At 47.4% G+C, this 19,446-nt stretch overlaps 1 protein-coding gene across 7 annotated transcripts in view; it reads right to left on the bottom strand.

The window, feature by feature from the left end:
• Positions 1–19,446, bottom strand: part of TUT4 (terminal uridylyl transferase 4) — a 2,154,442-nt gene that overhangs the window by 1,821,166 nt on the left and 313,830 nt on the right. For all 7 annotated transcript variants that reach the window (XR_011291019.1, XM_069642184.1, XM_069642186.1 and 4 more), the window contains exon 10: positions 9,586–9,712. Coding sequence is in view for 6 of the 7 variants with exons in the window: in XM_069642184.1 (XP_069498285.1) it covers positions 9,586–9,712 (127 nt within the window). In the remaining variant the exon portion in view is untranslated. The remainder of the gene's footprint in view (positions 1–9,585; positions 9,713–19,446) is intronic.

Below are 19,446 nucleotides of genomic sequence, written 5' to 3'. Positions count from 1 at the left end.
CTCCGAGGAGGCAGGGAGATTCTGGGCCCTGAGGTCGCCACCACTGGTGCAGCCACCACAGGCTGAGCCAGGGCCGCCGCGACCGTTTCGATAGAGGGCTTGGTCGGATGGATCAAGGCCTTCACCACCTTAGGTGCGCTCACCGCCTTATCCTTGAGGGAGGGGGCACTGCCACGCTCCTCCTCTGCCTTAGAGCTCGACCGGGGCCTCTCCAGGAGCTTCGCCGGGTGCTCGGCCTTCCTCTTACCCGACCCAGAGCGTTGGCTCGTGGTTGATGGTGCCGGGGAGGGTGCGCCCTGCCTGGCGCCCGTAGAGCCCGACCGTTCGGCGCTCCCGGTGCCAGCGGACTCGCGGTGCTTGGCCTTATGTTGGGCCCCCGTCGCCGGGGCGCCCTCAAAGGTCTTAGAAGACCGCTCGGATTTCTTCTTCTTCTCGCCAGACGGCCTCTTACCCTCCAGCCAGTTGGCGAGACGTTGATGGCGGTCCTTCATGGTCCGTTCCGACATGTTGCCGCAAAACGCACAGTCCTTCTCCACGTGCGTCTTGTCCTCATGAAGGCAGTAAAGGCAGAAAGAGTGTTCGTCCTCCTTGAAGACGTTCTGCAGCTGGCATCCAGGGCAGACCCTGAACAGCTTTCCGGGCGTCGAGCTTCCCTTCTCCTGGGCCATCTCCGAGACCGGGCCTGAGAAGCTTCTGGATTCCTCCGAAGTGTAGCTCGACAAAATCTTCACCCTTGAGGGGCACAGATGAATCCGACACGGGTCCCCGTTGATCGGATGTAGGATCGGTGGAGCTTGAGGCTCTTTGACCGAAAGAATCGAAGTTTTTTGTGAAAAAAGCGCGAAAAATAGCACTAACGCTCGAGAGCAATAGCACGAGGATACCAACACATGAACGTGCGGTAAAAATCTGAAGATGGCTGCCAGAGGCGGTGCTTAGGTAGAGGGCTACGAAAGACAGATCAGAAACGAAACTGATACTGGTTTTTTCTTTACCGAGGATTCCCAGCCTGACGACGGGGAATATTCATGAGCATGTGAATCCATGCCAGACCCCATGCTGGAGAATACTAAATATTCGCAACACTAATCGGACGAGGGGGAAGTGGACTTCCGTGGCAACAGAGCTCTTCTGAAGCCAGTGTATTAACATGAACAGTACGAGCCTGCAGTTTATCCCTTCTGGGCCTAATACAAAAAAGGACTATGGGCTTTTCTAGTGCCATACATCTATTTCTAAGCGCTGCAGGGCTCTTCCATGCAGCGTGGTAATGCAGATTGCTCCCCCCTTGTACATTATATCACTGCATATGGTGTTTGACTTATTTGGAAGCGCCTAGAGGTGGTGGGGTGCGAATTTCCATCCCAACACACTTGTGGGGTAAAGGAGAACGTACCTTATTCTTCACATATCTGTGGATGGTCTGTTGTATTTATCATTTTGTTCTCCAAAGGAAACATTTTTAGAACTTCTAAAACTCTGCTAAAGTGACTAACCAGCATTTATCAGGACAGTGCCATTTTTCCAACATACCACTAGGGTTCTTTGATTTCTCAGAACAATTTGGTATTTTTACAAGATATTAGGGATTTATCATCTAATTTAGAATAAAAATAACAGTCACTGTAGCTCACTCTTCAACGAAGGAGAAAATTGGATATTTTCCATCTATTGTTGCTACTGTGTTACAGTTGTTTGCTGTAAAGGTTTTGAGTGCACTCTGGCCTGAACAGGCCCGGGACATTGTCGCCCAATTTCATTTACCATTATGAAAGTGACTATTACGGTCTACCCATGTGTTTTAACCATTTTCCTTTATCTACTAAGATATCAGTATTCCTTTGGTAGGATAACCAGCAAGTTAGGAAAGTTTTGATTGCAACTACCTCCATTGTCTGTAATTGAGTGCCTCAGAATGCCTGCTAATAGTTTACATCCTAACTAATTTATGGGTCAAGTGAAGCCTTTTCCTCTCACTCACCTGCTCAACACATTTCATTTGGGGTCCACTGATCTGGTATGGTTACCAGTGTAGGGATAGTCTTTAATTCTCTTTCCAGCTTTTTTTCGTTTATGTTATCTTAAGTGGAGTGATTGTGATACACATTGTGCCCCCCTTTTTCTGCAATAAAACATTTAGCTACTTTTGAGGAAAATCGATTTGTACTTTTTTTACTGATGCACTATCATACAGCTTTCTTTTTTAACACAATAATTCCTTTTGAGTAGCTGTGACAAAGTCCCTTGGAAAACGATGTCGAGAAATAGGAGGCTGCTTCAAGGGGCCAAGTACCACCCTGAGCTAGTGGATGCCGAGTCCCACACTACGGCGGGGGGTAGTCAAAGGAGCACTCGTACTGTCTCATTACTCCTGCCTCTAATGCTAAATTCTGCCCTGTACGGACCTTGTCCGAACCCAACTGCCCTTTGTCTCCAATAGGAGTATCTCTACAGCTCAAGTTGATTCATCTCCACCTCCAGTTTGTAATTACTAATTCGGCCATTACTCTGGTCTAGTAGTTACTGATTATGGTCAATACTTCTGAATAATGCATCCACCTTACCTGCAAGTTCATTGGAAAAGTCTAAAATCTCCTGTGTCAGCTCCTAATCCTTGGAGTGAAACTGCATCACCATGTAGTCTGCCATTCCTGTGGTTCAGGGTGCCCAGCTAAAGGGAACCCTGCCAGTCCCCGAGTTGTAAAATCAACCAACTTCCTCAGTTCAATATTACTGTGCTTCCAGACCGTTGCTATTTGTGGGTGTCAGTTTTTCATCACACATAAAATGCCATTTAAATATGCTGAATGTTATTTGGAGGACCAGGCATCTTAGCAAATGCAAGACACAGCTTTTTGGTTGCAGAAGATCACATGACATCCCACTCACTCCCCACCAACAGGTCTGCTGTCTCATGTTATGCAAAGAAATTCAGTGTATTGGAAACGTAGCAAACAATCATCCAATTACAGTGCAAGTAACTGAAAAGATGGATACCTATGTCCTCAGAGTGCATCACTTTAATGATCGTGTTTTTATATAAATCTTACACAGCAGGACAACCTAAATAGAATCAAATTTGTAATATTTTACTTGCAGCATGCAATGCGCTCAGTTGACACATATTCCCCAGAATTATTTGTGAAGTCTTATATTTATAGATATATATGGGATACATTACTCACCGTAATCGTATTTCTGATGCTTGTATCTGCTTAGATTCACATGCTGTGCATAGGCCGACATCTAGTGGAAGCTGCGGAGTATTACAGTTTGTTTTTCGAAACTCGAAAATGGACGTCGACACAGGGCGTGCCAGTAATACTATCCCTAGTGTGACGTCCACTGTACCCAAGATCCCTCACGCGTCTAGGATCCTCAGATTGTATTTTTTCTGACATGAGGTAGCATGAGGAGTAGCGCGAGTACAGATAATCCAAGCAGATAGAAAGAAAGTTAAGACTACAAGTAATCATGCGCCTTCTCTCGGAGGGGAGGAAGGGTGGGTCGCATGTGAATCTAAGCAGATGCAAGCATCAGAAATACGATTACGGTGAGTAATGTATCCCTTCTGAGGCTTGTGGAATCTGCTTAGATCACATGCTTTGCATAGATTAGCGAGCAGTACCAGAAGAAGGAGGTGCGATGTGAGAAGGGTCATGAGCAAATAAATGTCTTAGAACCGCTTGTCCCACTTGTGTATCTGTCTTGGAATGGGTGTCAATGCAGTAATGCTGAGTAAAAGTGTGAATAGAGCTCCAAGTAGCTGCTTTGCAAATGGTGTTGAGGGGAACATTTGCAATGAAAGCCAGAGTGGCCCCAATGCCTCTAGTAGAGTGGGCCCTTGGCGTAAAAGGCAGAGTCTTTTCAGAGAGTGAGTAACACAGTTGGATACAGTTAATAATCCACTTCGAGATGGCATCTTTAGAGACGCGATCCCCCTCTCTGCCTGTAGCTACGGAGACAAACAGTTGATCTGTTTTCCTTAGCGGTCTTGTTTTATTTACATAGTAGAGGACCGCCCTACGCACATCTAGGGTGTGTAGTTTCACCTCAGCCAAGCTTGGCGGGTTCTGGAAGAAAGCCGGAAGCTCGATGGACTGGTTTACATGGAATTTAGATATAAATTTAGGTGAGAACCTAGGGTGTGTGCGTAAAACCAGTTTGTCTTTATGGATAGTAAAGAAAGCATCCTGCACTGACAGAGCCTGAATTTCACTGACCCTTCTTATAGAGGTAATAGCTACTAAGAAGGCCGTTTTATAAGTCAGGTGTTTGCAACTGCTTTTATGCATGGGTTCGAAAGGGGGGCCCATGAGCTTGGCTAGCACCACATTAAGGTCCCACCCTGGCGGTGGGTTTGAAATAGGAGGGTGAAGTCTCTTTACTCCTTCCATGAAGGCTTTAACTACTGGTACTTTCCACCACAACACCTTGCTATGGGAAGTGGTGTAAGCCGAGAGAGCTGCCAGGTGTACTTTCAGTGAGTTAAAAACCAATCCTGCATCTAGCAGGTGGAGCATGTATGTAACAATAGTGGAAGGAGTGCAATCAACTGGGTTGATTTGTCTACTCTGGCACCAGATAACGAACCTCTTCCACTTGTCAAAGTAACAGTGCCTTGTGTTTGGCTTCCTAGATTCCTTTAGGATGTCCATACACCTCTGTGGCAATTTGAGGTGTCCGAACTCTATGACCTCAGGAGCCATGCTGCCAGGTTCATTGAGTTGGGTTGCTGGTGCACTGTTTGACCTTGGTGCTGGGACAGTAGGTTGTACCAGGCTGGAAGTTTGATGGGCTCGCACACCGCCATCCTGCGTAGGTGTGGGAACCACGGTTGTCTTGCCCACATGGGAGCAACTAGGACGAGCGTCATCGATTCCCTGTTCATCTTGTTCACCACTTTCCTGATGAGAGGAGTTGGTGGAAAAGCGTACACAAACATCCCTGACCAGTTCATCCACAGGGTGTTCCCCTGGGAGTCTGGTTGGGGGAACCTGGATGCAAATCCTGGGCATTGTTTGTTTTTGCTTGTGGCGAATAAGTCTATAGTGGGGAAACCCCACTGAGAGAAGAGATCTTCTACGACCTCTCTGTGAAGAACCCATTCGTGTTCCTCTGGGAGGGAGTCTCTGCTCAGAGCATCCGCTAGGGAATTGAGTTCCCCTGGAACATGTTGTGATGACAGGAAGATGTTCCGTCTGAGTGCCCATATCCAGATTTTCTGGGCAAGCTTGGACAGATTTGGCGAGCGAGTCCCTCCTTGCTTGTTCAGGTAGAACATGGCTTTAGTGCTGTCCGTCCGGATTTGCACTGACAGGTTTAGTAGATGGGGCTCGAACGCCTGAAGCGCTCTGAATACTGCCAGAAGCTCTAGCAGGTTGATGTGGTTCTTGGCCACTGAGTGAGACCAGAGACCCTGAGCTGTGTGGTGGAGATGGTGAGCTCCCCACCCCGTCAGACATGCATCTGTAGTGACTACTGCCTGTACTTCGGGATCGTAAAAGGGTTTCCCCTTTGCGAGATTCTCTCTTGTCCACCAGTGAAGGCTTTGTACCAGTGTTGGCGAAACGACCACTAGATCGTCCCACTGACCACTTGCCTGAGACCACTGTTTCGCCAACCATTCCTGCATGGGACGCATGCGCAGGCGCGCGTGGTTGACCAGGTAAATGCATGACGCCATCATGCCCAGTAAACGCATTGCTTTGCGTACCGTTATTTGTTGACCGGACTGATAATGCGGAATTTGCAGAAGTATATTCCGAATTCTTCCTTCTGAAGGAAAGGTCAACCCCTCCTGGGTATCCAGGATTGCTCCTAGGAATTGTTTTGAGGTGCTTGGCACCAGGCTTGACTTCTTCTCGTTGATTGAGAAGCCTAATTCGTGGAGGAGGTTGATAGTCCTTTGAATGTTTGTCCTGCAAATTCCTGGGGTTTCCCCCGTTATGAGCCAGTCGTCCAGATAAGGGTACAGTGGGATTGCCTCCCTGCGTAGGTGTGCAGCCGCCACCGCCAGTACCTTGGTGAATACCCTTGGTGCTGAAGCTATCCCAAAGGGCAGTACCTTGAATTGGTAGTGGCGACTGTCTACCTTGAAGCGCAAGTACTTTCTGTGCGCTGGGAACATGGAAATATGAAAATAAGCATCTTTCATATCCAAGGTTGCCATGTGTAGCGTGGTCATACGAAACTTTTGGGGCTTGACATACTTGTTGGCAGGCCGTGAATCCAATACTGGGCGCATTGTCAAATCTTTCTTTGGCACAAGGAAGTAAGTTGAATAAATATCCTTGTTTACCTGGTGTCCCGGGACGAGTTCCATCGCGTCCTTTTCTAGCAGAGTGGTGATCTCCTCGAGGAGAATCTTCTGATGTTCTAAAGAGTGTACTCTTTGTCGTGGAGGATGGTTCCGGGGACGCTGCAGTAGTTCTATACAATACCCTGTGGATACTGTTGACAGCACCCATCTGTCTGATGTGATCCCTTCCCAAGCCTGGGTGAAGTTGGAAATGCATCCCCCTACTGGGGTTGCGTGAGAAGGGACCCTGAACTGAGCGTCACTGCTTTGGTGGAGGTGTGCCGCCTCCCTTGCTGGGGCTGCCTCTGCCTTTACCACAACCTCTCCTATTACCCCTGCCGTAACCCTGGGTAGACTGTTGGTTGTTGTTCCACTGTGTACCCTGCCCCTGGGAATAGTTAGATCCTCTCTGGGAATTTTGGCCGCGTGGGCGACGAAAATTACTATTCCCTCTCTGGTTAGGGGGTTTATTGGTTAACTGGCCAAGGGACTTGAGTGTCTCGTATTCGTCCTTGGCATTCTTCAGTGCGTCTTCGACCGCCTTACCAAACAACAGATCGGTTTCCACCGGTTTGTCCAACAATGATGCCTGGGTTTCTGCCTTAAAACCAGACTGCCGTAACCACGCATGTCTTTTGATAGCAGTGCCTTCTGCTATCAATCTGCCTGCGTTGTCCGCGGCGTCGAAGGTTGCTTTCAAAATGCAACCAGACACGGCTCTACCCTCTGCGGAAATCCAAGCTAACAGGCCCTTTAAAGGTTCAGGGGCAGAGGCTATGAGTGCCGCGACTTCTTCCCACTGATGGCAGTTGTAGCTGGCCAACAGGGTGGTGGAGTTTGCAATCCTTGCTTGATAGGCGGACGTTGAGGCAACTTTCCTGCCGAAACCGTATAGTTTTTTGCGCTCCTTGTCGGGAGGAGCTTCGGACGATGACAAAGGTGTTCCAGCCCTCTTACGAGTGTTAGTGACAACTAGGGAGTCTGGCTTCAGATGTCCTCTTGTATAGAGAGGGTCAGACTGGGCCGCCCTGAAAAGTTTTTCAACCCTGGGATTGACTGCTCGGGTGAGGTTTGGGTTCACCAGGGACGGGTCTATTCTCCGCTGGATGGACTTAAGGATAGGGATGGTCTGGGCAACAAGCCTCCTTTCTCCCACTAACTCTTCTGCGAAGTCCCTCTCCTCCTGGACACCGTGGGTGTCAATATGGAAATGTTCTGCTGCGCGTGCGAGAACCTCGTTTAGGAGGGGTTGGTTATCGACCGGGGAAGTCGGTAACCGGGTCTTCGTTCTCTACCAGGGAATCTACTCTGTATGTTTCCGGGTCTTCATCTTCCTCTTCCTGGTCCTCATCATCCCCATAGTAGCCCGTCCCGGTTTGCTCTTCTACCATGCCAAATTCTTGGTCCTCACCAAAGGAAGCCTCTCCTTGATACAGTGAGTATGGTCTTGTGTATGGTTGTACCTCGAAGGGGTCTGACCTCATAGGTGTTTCAAACCGGGGCTTTTTACTCAGGGGGTGGGGTAGGATCATTAGAGCCTGAGGGAGTCGCCCCTTGTGGATCATACGAGAGGAAATGTTCTGGATTTTTATCGTAAAAATCAGCCAAAGAAGACATCCTTGACATGACCCTATCTATGTCTTCACTCGACCATTTTCTGGAACTGGGAATGACTCTCTCAGCAAGTCTATGGGATTTATCTTGAGTAGATTTGCTGGTTTTAGACATATCAGCAGACCTGGTTTTGTCTGTCTGTTTAGGGGGGAGTGGTGTGTTTCACAGGTGTGGAAGAGTGCAAAGGCTGCTTCTTCTGCTGTTTTCCCCCCTCCCCGTGAGTGGAAAAATGTTTTCCCTGTCCTTTAGTGGCTCCGGAGGTTTTCGACGCCTGGCGTCGAGGATCGGGGGTGGGGTCCCTGTCCTTCGAGCGTGGGGCCTCGCTGATTTTGACTGCGGGCTCCGACTCCTGGAGCGCGGCCTGGGGATGGAAGTCGTCTTCGTCTTCCGACGATCGAACTTCTGTTAGCCTAGGGAGCGAGGCACTCTTGGCAAGAGTGGATGATTGCCTGGAGTCATGCGGCGATCTTGATCGAGAGCGCCCAGAGGACACCGAATCGGACCGTTCTGTTTGTGCCTCTTTCCGAGAACTCGATGTCGTCGAGTCTCGGTTGGACTTTGTATGTTTAGTGTGTGTAGTGTGTGAAGCGCTTGTGTCGCCAGGGGTCTTCCCCATAGCCGCCCTGCCAGACGACCTTCCGAGGTCGGGGACTTGCGCTCGGCTGTCTTTCGATGCCGTAATGCCCTCGCCGTCCGAAAGTACGGCGTCGCTGCCGTCGCTGAAGGCGCCCTCCGCTGCCATGGCCGCCTGCCTGGCGTGGTGGGCCCAACGCTTCCGGTCCTTAAGTGTCTTAGGTTTAAACCTACTACACGCTCTGCAGTTCGCTTCGGGGTGGTCCCTCGGCAAGCAGAGATTGCACGTGGCGTGCCTGTCGACCCAAGGGTATTTGCGATTGCACTTGGGGCAGAATTGAAAAGGGGTACCCTCCAAACGCACCTTGAGGCAGCGGGCTGTTAAGTGTAAGAAATATATAAGGTGTACCTATATACCAAGAGTGTAGAGTATGTACAACCCCCCACGCTCCCTACTTGCAGGGCCGAGGCCAGAGGCCTTCCAAGGCCCGGGCCGAGGCCAGAGGCCTTCTGAGGCCCAAATCCGTCGTGCAGCAGCCGACGGTCGATTTCTTCTCCAGCCGGTGTCGAGTGTCGAAGTTCGACGTTGGGGTGGGGAAGGATGTCAATAGATTAATATTTTAAATATTTTAGCAAAAGTATGGCTAGGGCCAGGGGACTCCGCAAAATGCTTCCGACCAGTATGGCGGAAAAAAACAATCTGAGGATCCTAGACACGTGAGGGATCTTGGGTACAGTGGACGTCACACTAGGAATAGTATTACTGGCACGCCCTGTGTCGACGCCCATTTTCGAGTTTCGAAAAACAAACTGTAATTCCGCAGCTTCCACTAGATGTCGGCCTATGCACAGCATGTGATCTAAGCGGATTCCACAAGCCTCAGAAATATATATATATATATATATATATATATATATATATATATATATATATATATATACACACACTTAAATTACAATAGCTGTGCCATGTTGGCTTTCCAAAAAAGCGAAATGCAAATGAAATACAAAAACGGTCTGACAGAGCACAAATGCAAAAGGACCATTGGGTTAATCGAAGTACTACTGTTTCAATTGACCTGTACTTTATAACTTACCCTCGCCCAGTAGCGGAAAGCTAAAACCAGGGGGATAAGTGCAGGTTCCAGTTTGCCGAGGGCAGCCAGAAGGTCAGTTGTAAGGCATGCCACATCATTGCCAGCACTCACTTTACAAAATAAACCACTGTTGAGAAGAGAGCAAAAGAGTTTGAGCACAGAAATCTACATTTGTGTACTTACACTAGATTATTCAAATAACTTGTCAGATGCACAAGATACTAAACAAAAGCCCAGAATTTTTCTCATGATAAATATTTTCGTCGAAACATTATACTCTAGCAAATATACTTTAGCTCAACTTAAAAGAAGCATAACAAATCAATTAAAAGGTTGATGATTGATAGGAAAGATTTCTGTTTAGTCAACTTTCTTGCCATAATTTCTATTGATCTTTTTGCTTTGTTTTGAAACCTTTTCTGACTTTGAGGGGAAGTAAAGCCGTCAGCTCAATTGTTATGGGGAAAATTATCAGTCCCTCAGACTATCAGCACTGATGTTTCCCTTTTATCTTTTACATTTTTTTAACTTTTTAACATTGCACACCCTATCTGCGCTGCAATGGGGATACTTTCTCCTCACCTTAGGCTTTTACACTGGTTACTTTTATATGTCCCAAAAGAAAAGCTGGTGGGAGCAATTATACTTTTAACATTATTGTGCTATTTCACATGTGCACATTCGAGTTTAACGCATATGGCTACTAAACCTCGCTAGGGCCCGAAAATGGCCAAGCCACAAGATTTCTGCTTGTTCTTTGGCCATATTTTTGTTTTGCCTTCTTCCTGCCTTGCCAGTACAGGAAATCCCATACAAGGTCATGCACTTGCCCAGGAAAGCTGCAGCTTTCACGTGCTAGTGATGGTTTTCTTTGGTCTGTGTGTGGCTCAGGAAGAGGGTGATACTCTCTGGTTCCACTTCACATCCCAGGGCCAGTGAGTCCAAGTGTGGGACAGGAGTGAAACCAATAGTTGCCCCTGATTGGACAACTACGCACTGTTTGAATGGTGCAGTTCCTTACCATTGGTGGGCTTGGACTTGCTTCCAGGCTGGATTTTGGATAAGATGATGACTTCTGCAACCAATCCTTCAGATCAGAGTTAGAACCAAGAATACCTCATAGAAGAACAGCCGACTAAAGTTCCAAAGATGACCCAGAACCCTTCCTAGGTCTGGCCCAGTGAAGCCCTGTTGGACTACCTTATCTGCAAAGTTCCTGTGTGGTGCTTGAACCTCTGGACTAGTGGTACCAATCAGTATCAACATGTCCCAGAGGATCCAGTCTTCCTGAGCCTTGCCAAGTGTCCCTGGACCACCCAGTTCTCCAGTGGGCTACCTCGTTAGAACCATCGCCATTCTGTGGTTGGAGCTGGAACTTTAGTGGTTGCCATCCTGTGGTATATGTTGCCCTCCTGACGAATTTCAGCCTCCAAACCTCAAGGGATCCTGTCCTGGAAGGACTTACACAACCGCAACTGGAAAGACACCTGCCGTTGTCGGTGTGTGGTGGCCAACACTGAAACTCGCCTTCCTTCGTCCTGTGAAGTGTCGTGACGAGGGCTGCATCATAGCCATCTGCATTTCTCCATTGCCAAGGGTTGCACTTTGCTCTAGAACTGACCGAAAGAAACCCTGCACCTGCAGCTCCTGGGCACCTCTCACCGGAAACCGATGGCGGAAAATCCAACCTCCAGCAACCTCCAGTCAACCCATCAGGTAAAATCATAGTATGGGTGGGTAAGTAAATGCAAAGGATTTGTCTCAACCTGTCCTCCACAGGATATCATTGAGAACAAGTCTCTTTATATCCTTCCATTCCAATGCTTTTTGGTCGTCGAACCAGAGTAGTACAACCTTAAAGAGAACACATTTTATTTACCCAAGAACTTTCTTGCATCTATTCTTTTGATCAATCAATCAAGAGCACAAGCAACTTACATGCTTCAGATTCATTCTGGGGGGGGGGGGGAGCATTGTGACTTTTGGGCATAAGGCCTCCACTCTTCTTGGGGATTTGACCGCTGAAGCTAGGGAATTTAACTTGTAACTCGGTTCCATCTTTAACGCATTACTTTACTTACCTCCTTTGTTGATATTTTAAGTACATATGGTATCTGTATATAAGAGTGTTATGCAATATTATCACCTGCTTGTTTGTTTCATTTTTTAGTGTGTGATTAAGGCCCAGAACTATATAACTGTATTTTTATACATTCTGGTCTAAATTTAATTATTATGTGCTTCACTGTGTGGACTCATTGTGGACCACTGATGCCACTCTCACTCTCCTGAGAATAGCCTTGCCCGTTCTCCATTGCTACCTTGATTGCGCGTTGACTAACCTCTCAGAGTTCCCCTTTTCACTATAACTAGGGTGGCCTCTGTAAGAGATCAAGAGTAAGACTCTTAAGATAGTGGCATTTTTGGTGTTGGTTAAAGACTTTTATTGATTAAATAAAACATGGGAAATCCTGCCTATCCCTATCTCTAGGAGGGGGTTCCCTGACTCAAAAAACCACTAAGGAACGTCTGCGTCAGAATGTCCAAATCTAAAGAGTTCTCTGTCCTGTGTCCAAAATCCTAAGCGGACCCTTCCACACAAAACTCAATGTAACGTGAAAATGGGGATGCCTTTTAGCTGAACACCTGCAATTCCAATTACAAAGTTCTTAAAGTGCATAAATGAAGACCGATAAAGTTATGCCAGAAAGGGGCCTTACCTTTCCCAAGATTCCTCTGGCTTTTCAATATCACTTTAATATACTCCACGTACTTAAGACCCTACCACTGAGTTTCCTTCCGTTGCACAGTTCAACAATTTCACACTCCAAAGGGGTATGGTTCTTCCCTTTGAGACTTTCTGAATTCCACAAGTCAAGGCCGAAACATGCGTCTAGGGTTGATGATGGTACTCTTGTTCATAGGAGAACTGCCTAGCATTTAAGAGCTGGGCTGCCCAAATGGGTGGGACAAAGACTGATCTGCAAATGGATATTTCGTCTCTGTGAAGGTGCTGTGAGCTAAAACGTGGTTGTAGACCGCCCTGAGTGGAAGAAATTCCATAGAACAGGGTATATGAACCATGTTCGTTCAAAGTAGAGGGGCTCCCACACTACTCCTTAACAATTCTACAGGCCACCTTCAGATCAACAGTTCCCATACAGGGGACTCTACCCCTTTTCCCCAATGCCTGGTTCATTCTCTGCTGCCAAGGTTTTTTATCTACAATGTAACTATTCACATGTGGGGGACCTTGCCCTCCAATGTCTGGTTTACTCTCCTGCCAGGACTTTGACTACTAACCCATTTATCTTTAGTTTCCACATTGTTAGAGAGAATTCTAATTTATGTGCTGATTCCCTTCAACCTTAGAGACCCCCAGCTCTTTTGCTGGAATTTAGGACTTGGAGTGAGCGGGCCCTTTTCACTCACTCATTTGTTTTGATCTGATTTGGATTAAGTGTTTCCTTTGTTTTTGGAGTCTGGCAAACTTCATAGGCATCTACTTTTTGTATGCAGACACAGCACCCTCAGTGCACTGTCACAGAGAAATCCTTTAGATTTCTCATAAGGCTTAAATACCTTTTCTTGTACTACTGTTCCCAGGAAGAGTAAAGTGAAATGGACTTTACTTACCTCTTCCCTTTGTAGGCCCAGCACACACCATCTTATATGGAGTGCCGGGGGTTACTTAGTAGCCCCTTTTCCTACCTACGCTAACATTTTTTATGTTACCCTCACTACTTCAAATGGCTGGTGGCAGTGGTTTAATTTTTCAACTGCAGGCTGAATCCTCAGCTGCAGTATAGCACCTATGGGTGACCATTTAGTAAAAATGGCCCAGTCTTCATTTTTCACAATTTTCTGTTTGCGAGGTCCTTCTTGGGGTTTACTCTGCACGCCAAGCCAGGTTTGAGTCCTTTGTTCGTTTTGCCTTTGGCAGGCTTCAGTACTGAAACCCACCTCTGGCTTCAGTGTCTCTGGAAGGGCAGGAAGTGAGGGAGGTCCCCTGTCCTTTTTCTTCAGGAATGCCTGAATGCACCCAGTCCTGATTAGCTGGCTGGCTGTCCTTATAGGACAGCCACCCTCTGTTTGAATGACAGATAGGCTGTACATGAATGGGAGAAACTTGCTTAAAAGGCAAGGGTTTGGGGACTGAAGACAGTCGACCACTGGGAAGAACAGCCCGACTAAAAAACTGTGAAGGAAGATTGCTGTATCCTCCTGGACCGTTGAACTGCCCGGTGAAGCCCTGCTGCTGTGCTGAAACTCCTTTTTCTGATCGACAAGAGAAGCTCCGGAAAGGACAACTTCTTCCCTTGGGTTAGTGAGACCAACTAACCCCTAAGACAAACTCCACGGGACAACCTTCCCTGACTGGCTGTACTTCTTTACTGCTGCAGGAACTGAGTGCCAGGGGTCGAGAAATCCGTAGTTGAATGCAACGTCTGTGATCTGACCAGAAGCTCCAGGAGTCTCCCCAGGACCCGAGTCTGAGTCACTGCACCAGAGTGCAGGACTCAAGGAGTGAAGGAAGCCCAACCGGTATCCAAGATCTGTGGTGGTGCTGTTTACCGAGCGCTGAAATCACCAAGTTCCACTGATCCGAAAAGAGCCTGTAGCTGCCGCTGACCTTCGAATTACTGCAGCAGGAGTCCCCAGACGTCCTCCCTCTTCTCCCCACGACTGAGGCCCAAGAACCCAGGACCTGCATCACTGCAACCAGACAGAAACCAGCTGGATCACTCTTCTTCTAACCAAAAGTACTGTTCTGACTTGGGGTACTTACCTCAGTGGCTTTAGCTTTGCTCTTCTCAGTTGAGACTTGCCGTAGCTACCTTGCTACTGTTGATTTAAGCTCTATCCCTCACAAGTGTAACAGCTTGTGACTCTACAGTGATTTTTCTTCAACAAACTCTAACTTTGTGCAAGACTTTTACTGTCTACGAAGTGCCTCAGCTCCAAAGACTTTGCCCCAATTGACTTTGGCTGTCCTGGTTCCCTGCAGACTCTGCTAGTCCATTTGACTTTGATACTTACTGTCCCTCATAGGTGATGCATTGTTTTTAAACTGATATTGCTGGTAGAGGTTTTTATCTAGACTTCATTGGAAGATTTAAAGTGCTCACATGCTCTGAGAACCTGTCTAACCTTTTTCCTTCCGATAACCTTTCGTTTCTACAAACCTCACAATCTACAAAGTGTACTACTGATATATAAATAGCATTACTGTTCTAGTTGGTGAAGTCACCTCAGGGTGTAGGAGGTGCGTAAGAAGCATCTCTAAAGAGTATCTACTAGCTTTGTGTTGATTCTGGAAAATCATTGTATTCGATTGCTACATATATTGCCCTTTTTTAAAGAATGCTTATTTAAAAACTACGGTTAAATAAATGAATAATTGTTTATAACAAAAACCTTGAGAATAAATGTTACTTGGCTACTTGTATTTGTGGAGTTCATTGCTACAGCTCTACAGCTCACATTTACCCCCCCTTGAGATAAGCCTGGTTGCTCAGTCACACTACCAACTTCTGTAGTACAGGCCCGTACCAAAAGGTGGGTTTCCTACTACCAAGAGGACAAGTGTTGTGTAGTCTCCCACAGGGTTACTACATCAATTCTTGCCTAACACCCACTAGTTTCAGACTTTGTTTCTCTTGCTTTAACGGTTTGGGTCCCAGTGCCTCTTTGATTCACTTTCTTCGCTCTCATTACATGTCCCAGGGGCCCAACGTCCCTGTATGGGCTTCCCCACTTCACACAATTCACATCAGTCGGTCTGCAGTACACCCAAAGTGCTCTGGCGTCCCAACCTTTCTGTCTGGGCTGACTGGCTTTCAGCAGCTGCTTCGAGGTCCTTCACAATCTCTACTCCTGCTGTTGCTCGCCGTCGGGTCTAGCCTGCGCCACTCTCCAGTTCCTGCACAGCCCCCGGCTTCCTCCAGCAGCTTCCTCTACTTCGGGCATCCATGCGGCAAACCTCCACCCTCTCAGGACGGCATCTTTGGCTGCTTCCCGGCTTGGATCTGCGGCTGGCTTCTCACAGCTGTCCCAACCCGCATCAGGGATAGTCAGACTCCATCTTTCTTGCTGGTCGGGACTTTTGAATAGCCCAGACTCGGACACATGTCCCTAAGAACCAGAGAGCATGGTCTGCTTCTCAGCCTTTGTGATCTTCGTTGCTCAAGCCATTTTCCGTGTCCCAGTATTTCTATGGAAGCATGTATGGAGATGATTATTATTCATAATTATATGCTATGTTCTTACATCACAGTATTCCATACAAAGGTTGTAGAGTGACAAATTATTATTGTCATCATTGCTCTTAAGGGAAAGGGGGAAATATATTCTATCCAGCAACTCTCCCCTACTCTGTGGGTTGTCTCCCTCATGTGGTCCTCCCAGAGATAGCCAGCACCAGGGTTAGAGTCAGGTAGCTTCTGCCTTTCCCCCCTGGCCACATCAGGGGAGATTTCCCCAGGGGAACCAGTGACAGTTAGATTCGTCACACCTGCTAAAATCTGTTCAGCAGATCAGATTCTAGAAATTCATCTTAATGATGTTACACATGAAATGAAGAAACGGGAAGTTTGGAGAGTATATATTATAAATGGAATTCCATCTTCTAGGCCCGGCACCCCAAATCCTTCCCTCTTTGCCCCCTCAGTCATTCATCAATGCTTGCTGTTTTAAGGACTTCTGACAGGGGATATATGTCTCATGGAGTTAAGCATGGCCACTGCCACCATGATCATCCTTCTCAATGTAATGAAGACCCCGCCTCCATTGCATCCACCACTCTGTTTAAACTCTGAATTCTACCCTTGTTTTCAGAAAATGTGAACTACTACTCAACCCTAACTCTTGGCCTTCCCCCTCTGCATCTTTTCTCCCCTAAATAAACTTGTCAAATTATCTGCAGACGCCCTCTACAACCTACTTAATCCCACCTCTCCATATAGACACCAGGCTGGATGGCTCTCAATGCAAATACCATTACTGTCCTAGTTGGTGAAGTCACCTCAGGGTGTAGGAAGCGTGCAAGAAGCAACTCTAAAGGAGTATTTACTAGCTTTGTGTTGATTCTGGAAAATTATTTTAAAGTGTATTTGATTGCTACATATATTGCCCTTTTTAAAGAATGCTTATTTAAAAACTACAGTTAAATAAATAATTATTTATAACAAAAACCTTGAGTAGAAGTGTTACTTGGCTACTTGTATTTGTGGAGTTCATTGCTACATCTCTACAGATCACATGTACCCCTCTTGAGATAAGCCTGGCTGCTCAGTCGCACTGCCAACTTGTGTAGTACAGGCCTATGCCAAAAGATGGGTTACCTACTACAAAAATAATTACGCTCCACTTGCTAGCTGGTAAAGTGTTCCCTTTTGTTAAGATGGATTTACTAAACCAGCCCTGGTGGGAGGATTTTGAGAGGCCACCCTATTATGTTGAAGGAACACGTTACTTTCCGGTAACTCCTGTTCTCCAGCCTTGGTATGTTTCATAGATTCACATTCTGTGAATATTCCGAGTCATTAGGTTGGGAATCCTCAGTAACAGAGAAGTTTAAAATTAGACTGACATTTCAGTCACTTTTGTACTGCAGTATAGTCCCTTTTGGGTCATACTGCCGACAGCCAATTGGAAAGGCTCCCTTACCAGCCATCTTCAGATTTTGGCATTGCACACGTAAGTGGAAGTATGAGCCAAGAAGAACCAAGTAGAATAGGCGCGAGGGTCGCATGTAAATATATGAAAGATCCAAATGCTGGAGAACAGGATTTACAGTCAAGTAACCGGTTCCTTCTCCAGCGATGAATCTTCAATACATTCACATGCTGTGAGTAGATTACAAAGCAGTACCATAACCACAATAAGGGTTGAAGAAAGCTCCTGGTAGCAAACTTACCACAGGAAACACTAACCTCACACAAACGGGTTACATAGGACAAACTGGCCAACCCTGGACTCTACAGCAGAATCCCTGTTGACGCAGTAGGAATTAAAGTTACTCACCGTAGAGTACTCGTAGTCCAGAGTCCCCTTTCCACCATCCTTGTGGGCATCCCTTAACATGGGGATGGTACGGGCACCTTTGGCACCAAAAAATGAAGCTTCCCCTTTAAATTTAGTACAGTGCACGGGGTGTGGCTTCGGGTGTGGAAACGGCCCGCAGTGGACCCACCCTCCGACACCTCACCTCAGTCCCCTTTTAACACATCGGATGCTTAGATACCTGGTTACACGTATTACATATTAGCCCCTGACATACAAGCAGTGAAAGGTCAGTGGGATGTATTGAGGGAAGGGGAATATGGACTATGAGTACTCTAGTCACCAAAGTCAGTAACTTTAAGCACTCATAAGTCCCGTCCCCTTTCCTTCACCCATGTAGGTCATTCCACCAAACAAGACGATAGGGTGGAAACATGACAGCTTGCCTTATATCTAGGAAAAAACAAACTCTGCATTGCGCCTGGAGCTGTCACCCAGGGAATAATACTTTCAGAAAGCCAACAGAGTGGGCCAAGTAGCTGCCCTACTGATGACATCCCAAGAAAAATGTCTCTGAAATGCAACGGCCGTGACCTTAGCCTTAACCGCATGGGCATGAATCCCCTTCGGGACTGGCTTGCCCATGGATGTAAAAACCTCTGAAGCGGCCTGACCCATCTAATGGGCAATGGAAGCCTTGGAGATGGGAAAGCCAGGGGAGGAGCCCCCAAAAGTGACAAACAATGCCTCAGACTTCCTGAAGGATTTTGTCCGGGAGAGGTAAAACCTGAGGACCCTCTTGTGGTCCAAGGAATGTAGAAATGTAGGGCCCTCTCTACCTCTGAATGCGGGTTCGGGAAGAACACCGGCAGGCAGATCTCTTGAATCAGATGAAACGGAGAGACCACCTCGGGCAAGAGGTTTGGGTGAGTGTGCAAGATGACCTTGTTGTGAAAAATGGTGAAGGCCTTGCACGAAGACAATGCCTGCAGCTCACTAAGCTACCATTAAAAGTCTTTAGTGTTACCAAGCGGATGTCCACAGAAACCATCGCCAGAAACTGTTTGCGCTACAAAGCTGCAAGAACCATATTGAGGTCCCAGACCGGGTGCGGCCTGTGCACCGGAGGAAAAAGCCTAGACAACCCCTTGAGGTGGACCTTAACCACTGGGTTGGCTACCGAAAACACATGCTCTGGGGAATTCTTGTAAGACCCAAAGGCTGCCAAATAAGTATCCACCTGAACTCCAAAAGGATCCAGGTGTGCTGAAAAGGCCAGTACGTCATTCAGAGGATAGGTGACAGGATCCACAGCCTTGTTGCAAGCCCAATGGCAGAGCCTAGAGAAGAAGGCATCCTGGCCTGTTGAATGATGTCCCAGTTGTCATCCAAAAATTGAGCATGCTGAAGCCACAGCTGGTCAGGAACCAGGCCACCAGCGCCTGCCTGGCCGGGTCCGGGTGTTCCATTACTGCGCCCTGCTGCGTCAGGAAGCTCCTGTTGGGGATCAGAAGGTTGATAGGACCCTGGGAGCACAACTGCAGCCGATCCAAACACCAGGGTCTCAAAGCCCACTGAATCCCAGAACTTGCAGAGGGTCTGCTGGAGCAGAGGTTGGGAGGGAACGCATTTCACCTGAGGCCATGCCAACAGATCTGGAAGGCATCCCCCAGAAACCCCCATACTGTCCACGAAGCAAACTGGGGGCCCTCGGAATTCAGACGATATGCGAAAAAGACCAGCTCCGCAAACCCCAAATGCTGGAACAGGGACAACAAGGAGTCGGTGTGCAACTCCCACTCGTAGGTGTTGTAACCCCAGCGGCTCAGCTGGTCTGCTTCTGCATTGCTGTCCCCC

This window comes from Ambystoma mexicanum, chromosome 1q, assembly GCF_040938575.1.
Source record: "Ambystoma mexicanum isolate Mex_15411 chromosome 1q, UKY_AmexF1_1, whole genome shotgun sequence".
In the NCBI taxonomy this organism is placed as follows: Eukaryota; Metazoa; Chordata; class Amphibia; order Caudata; family Ambystomatidae; genus Ambystoma; species Ambystoma mexicanum.
Note: the sequence above shows the minus strand (reverse complement) of the source record. Positions and strands in the feature narration are given on the sequence as shown.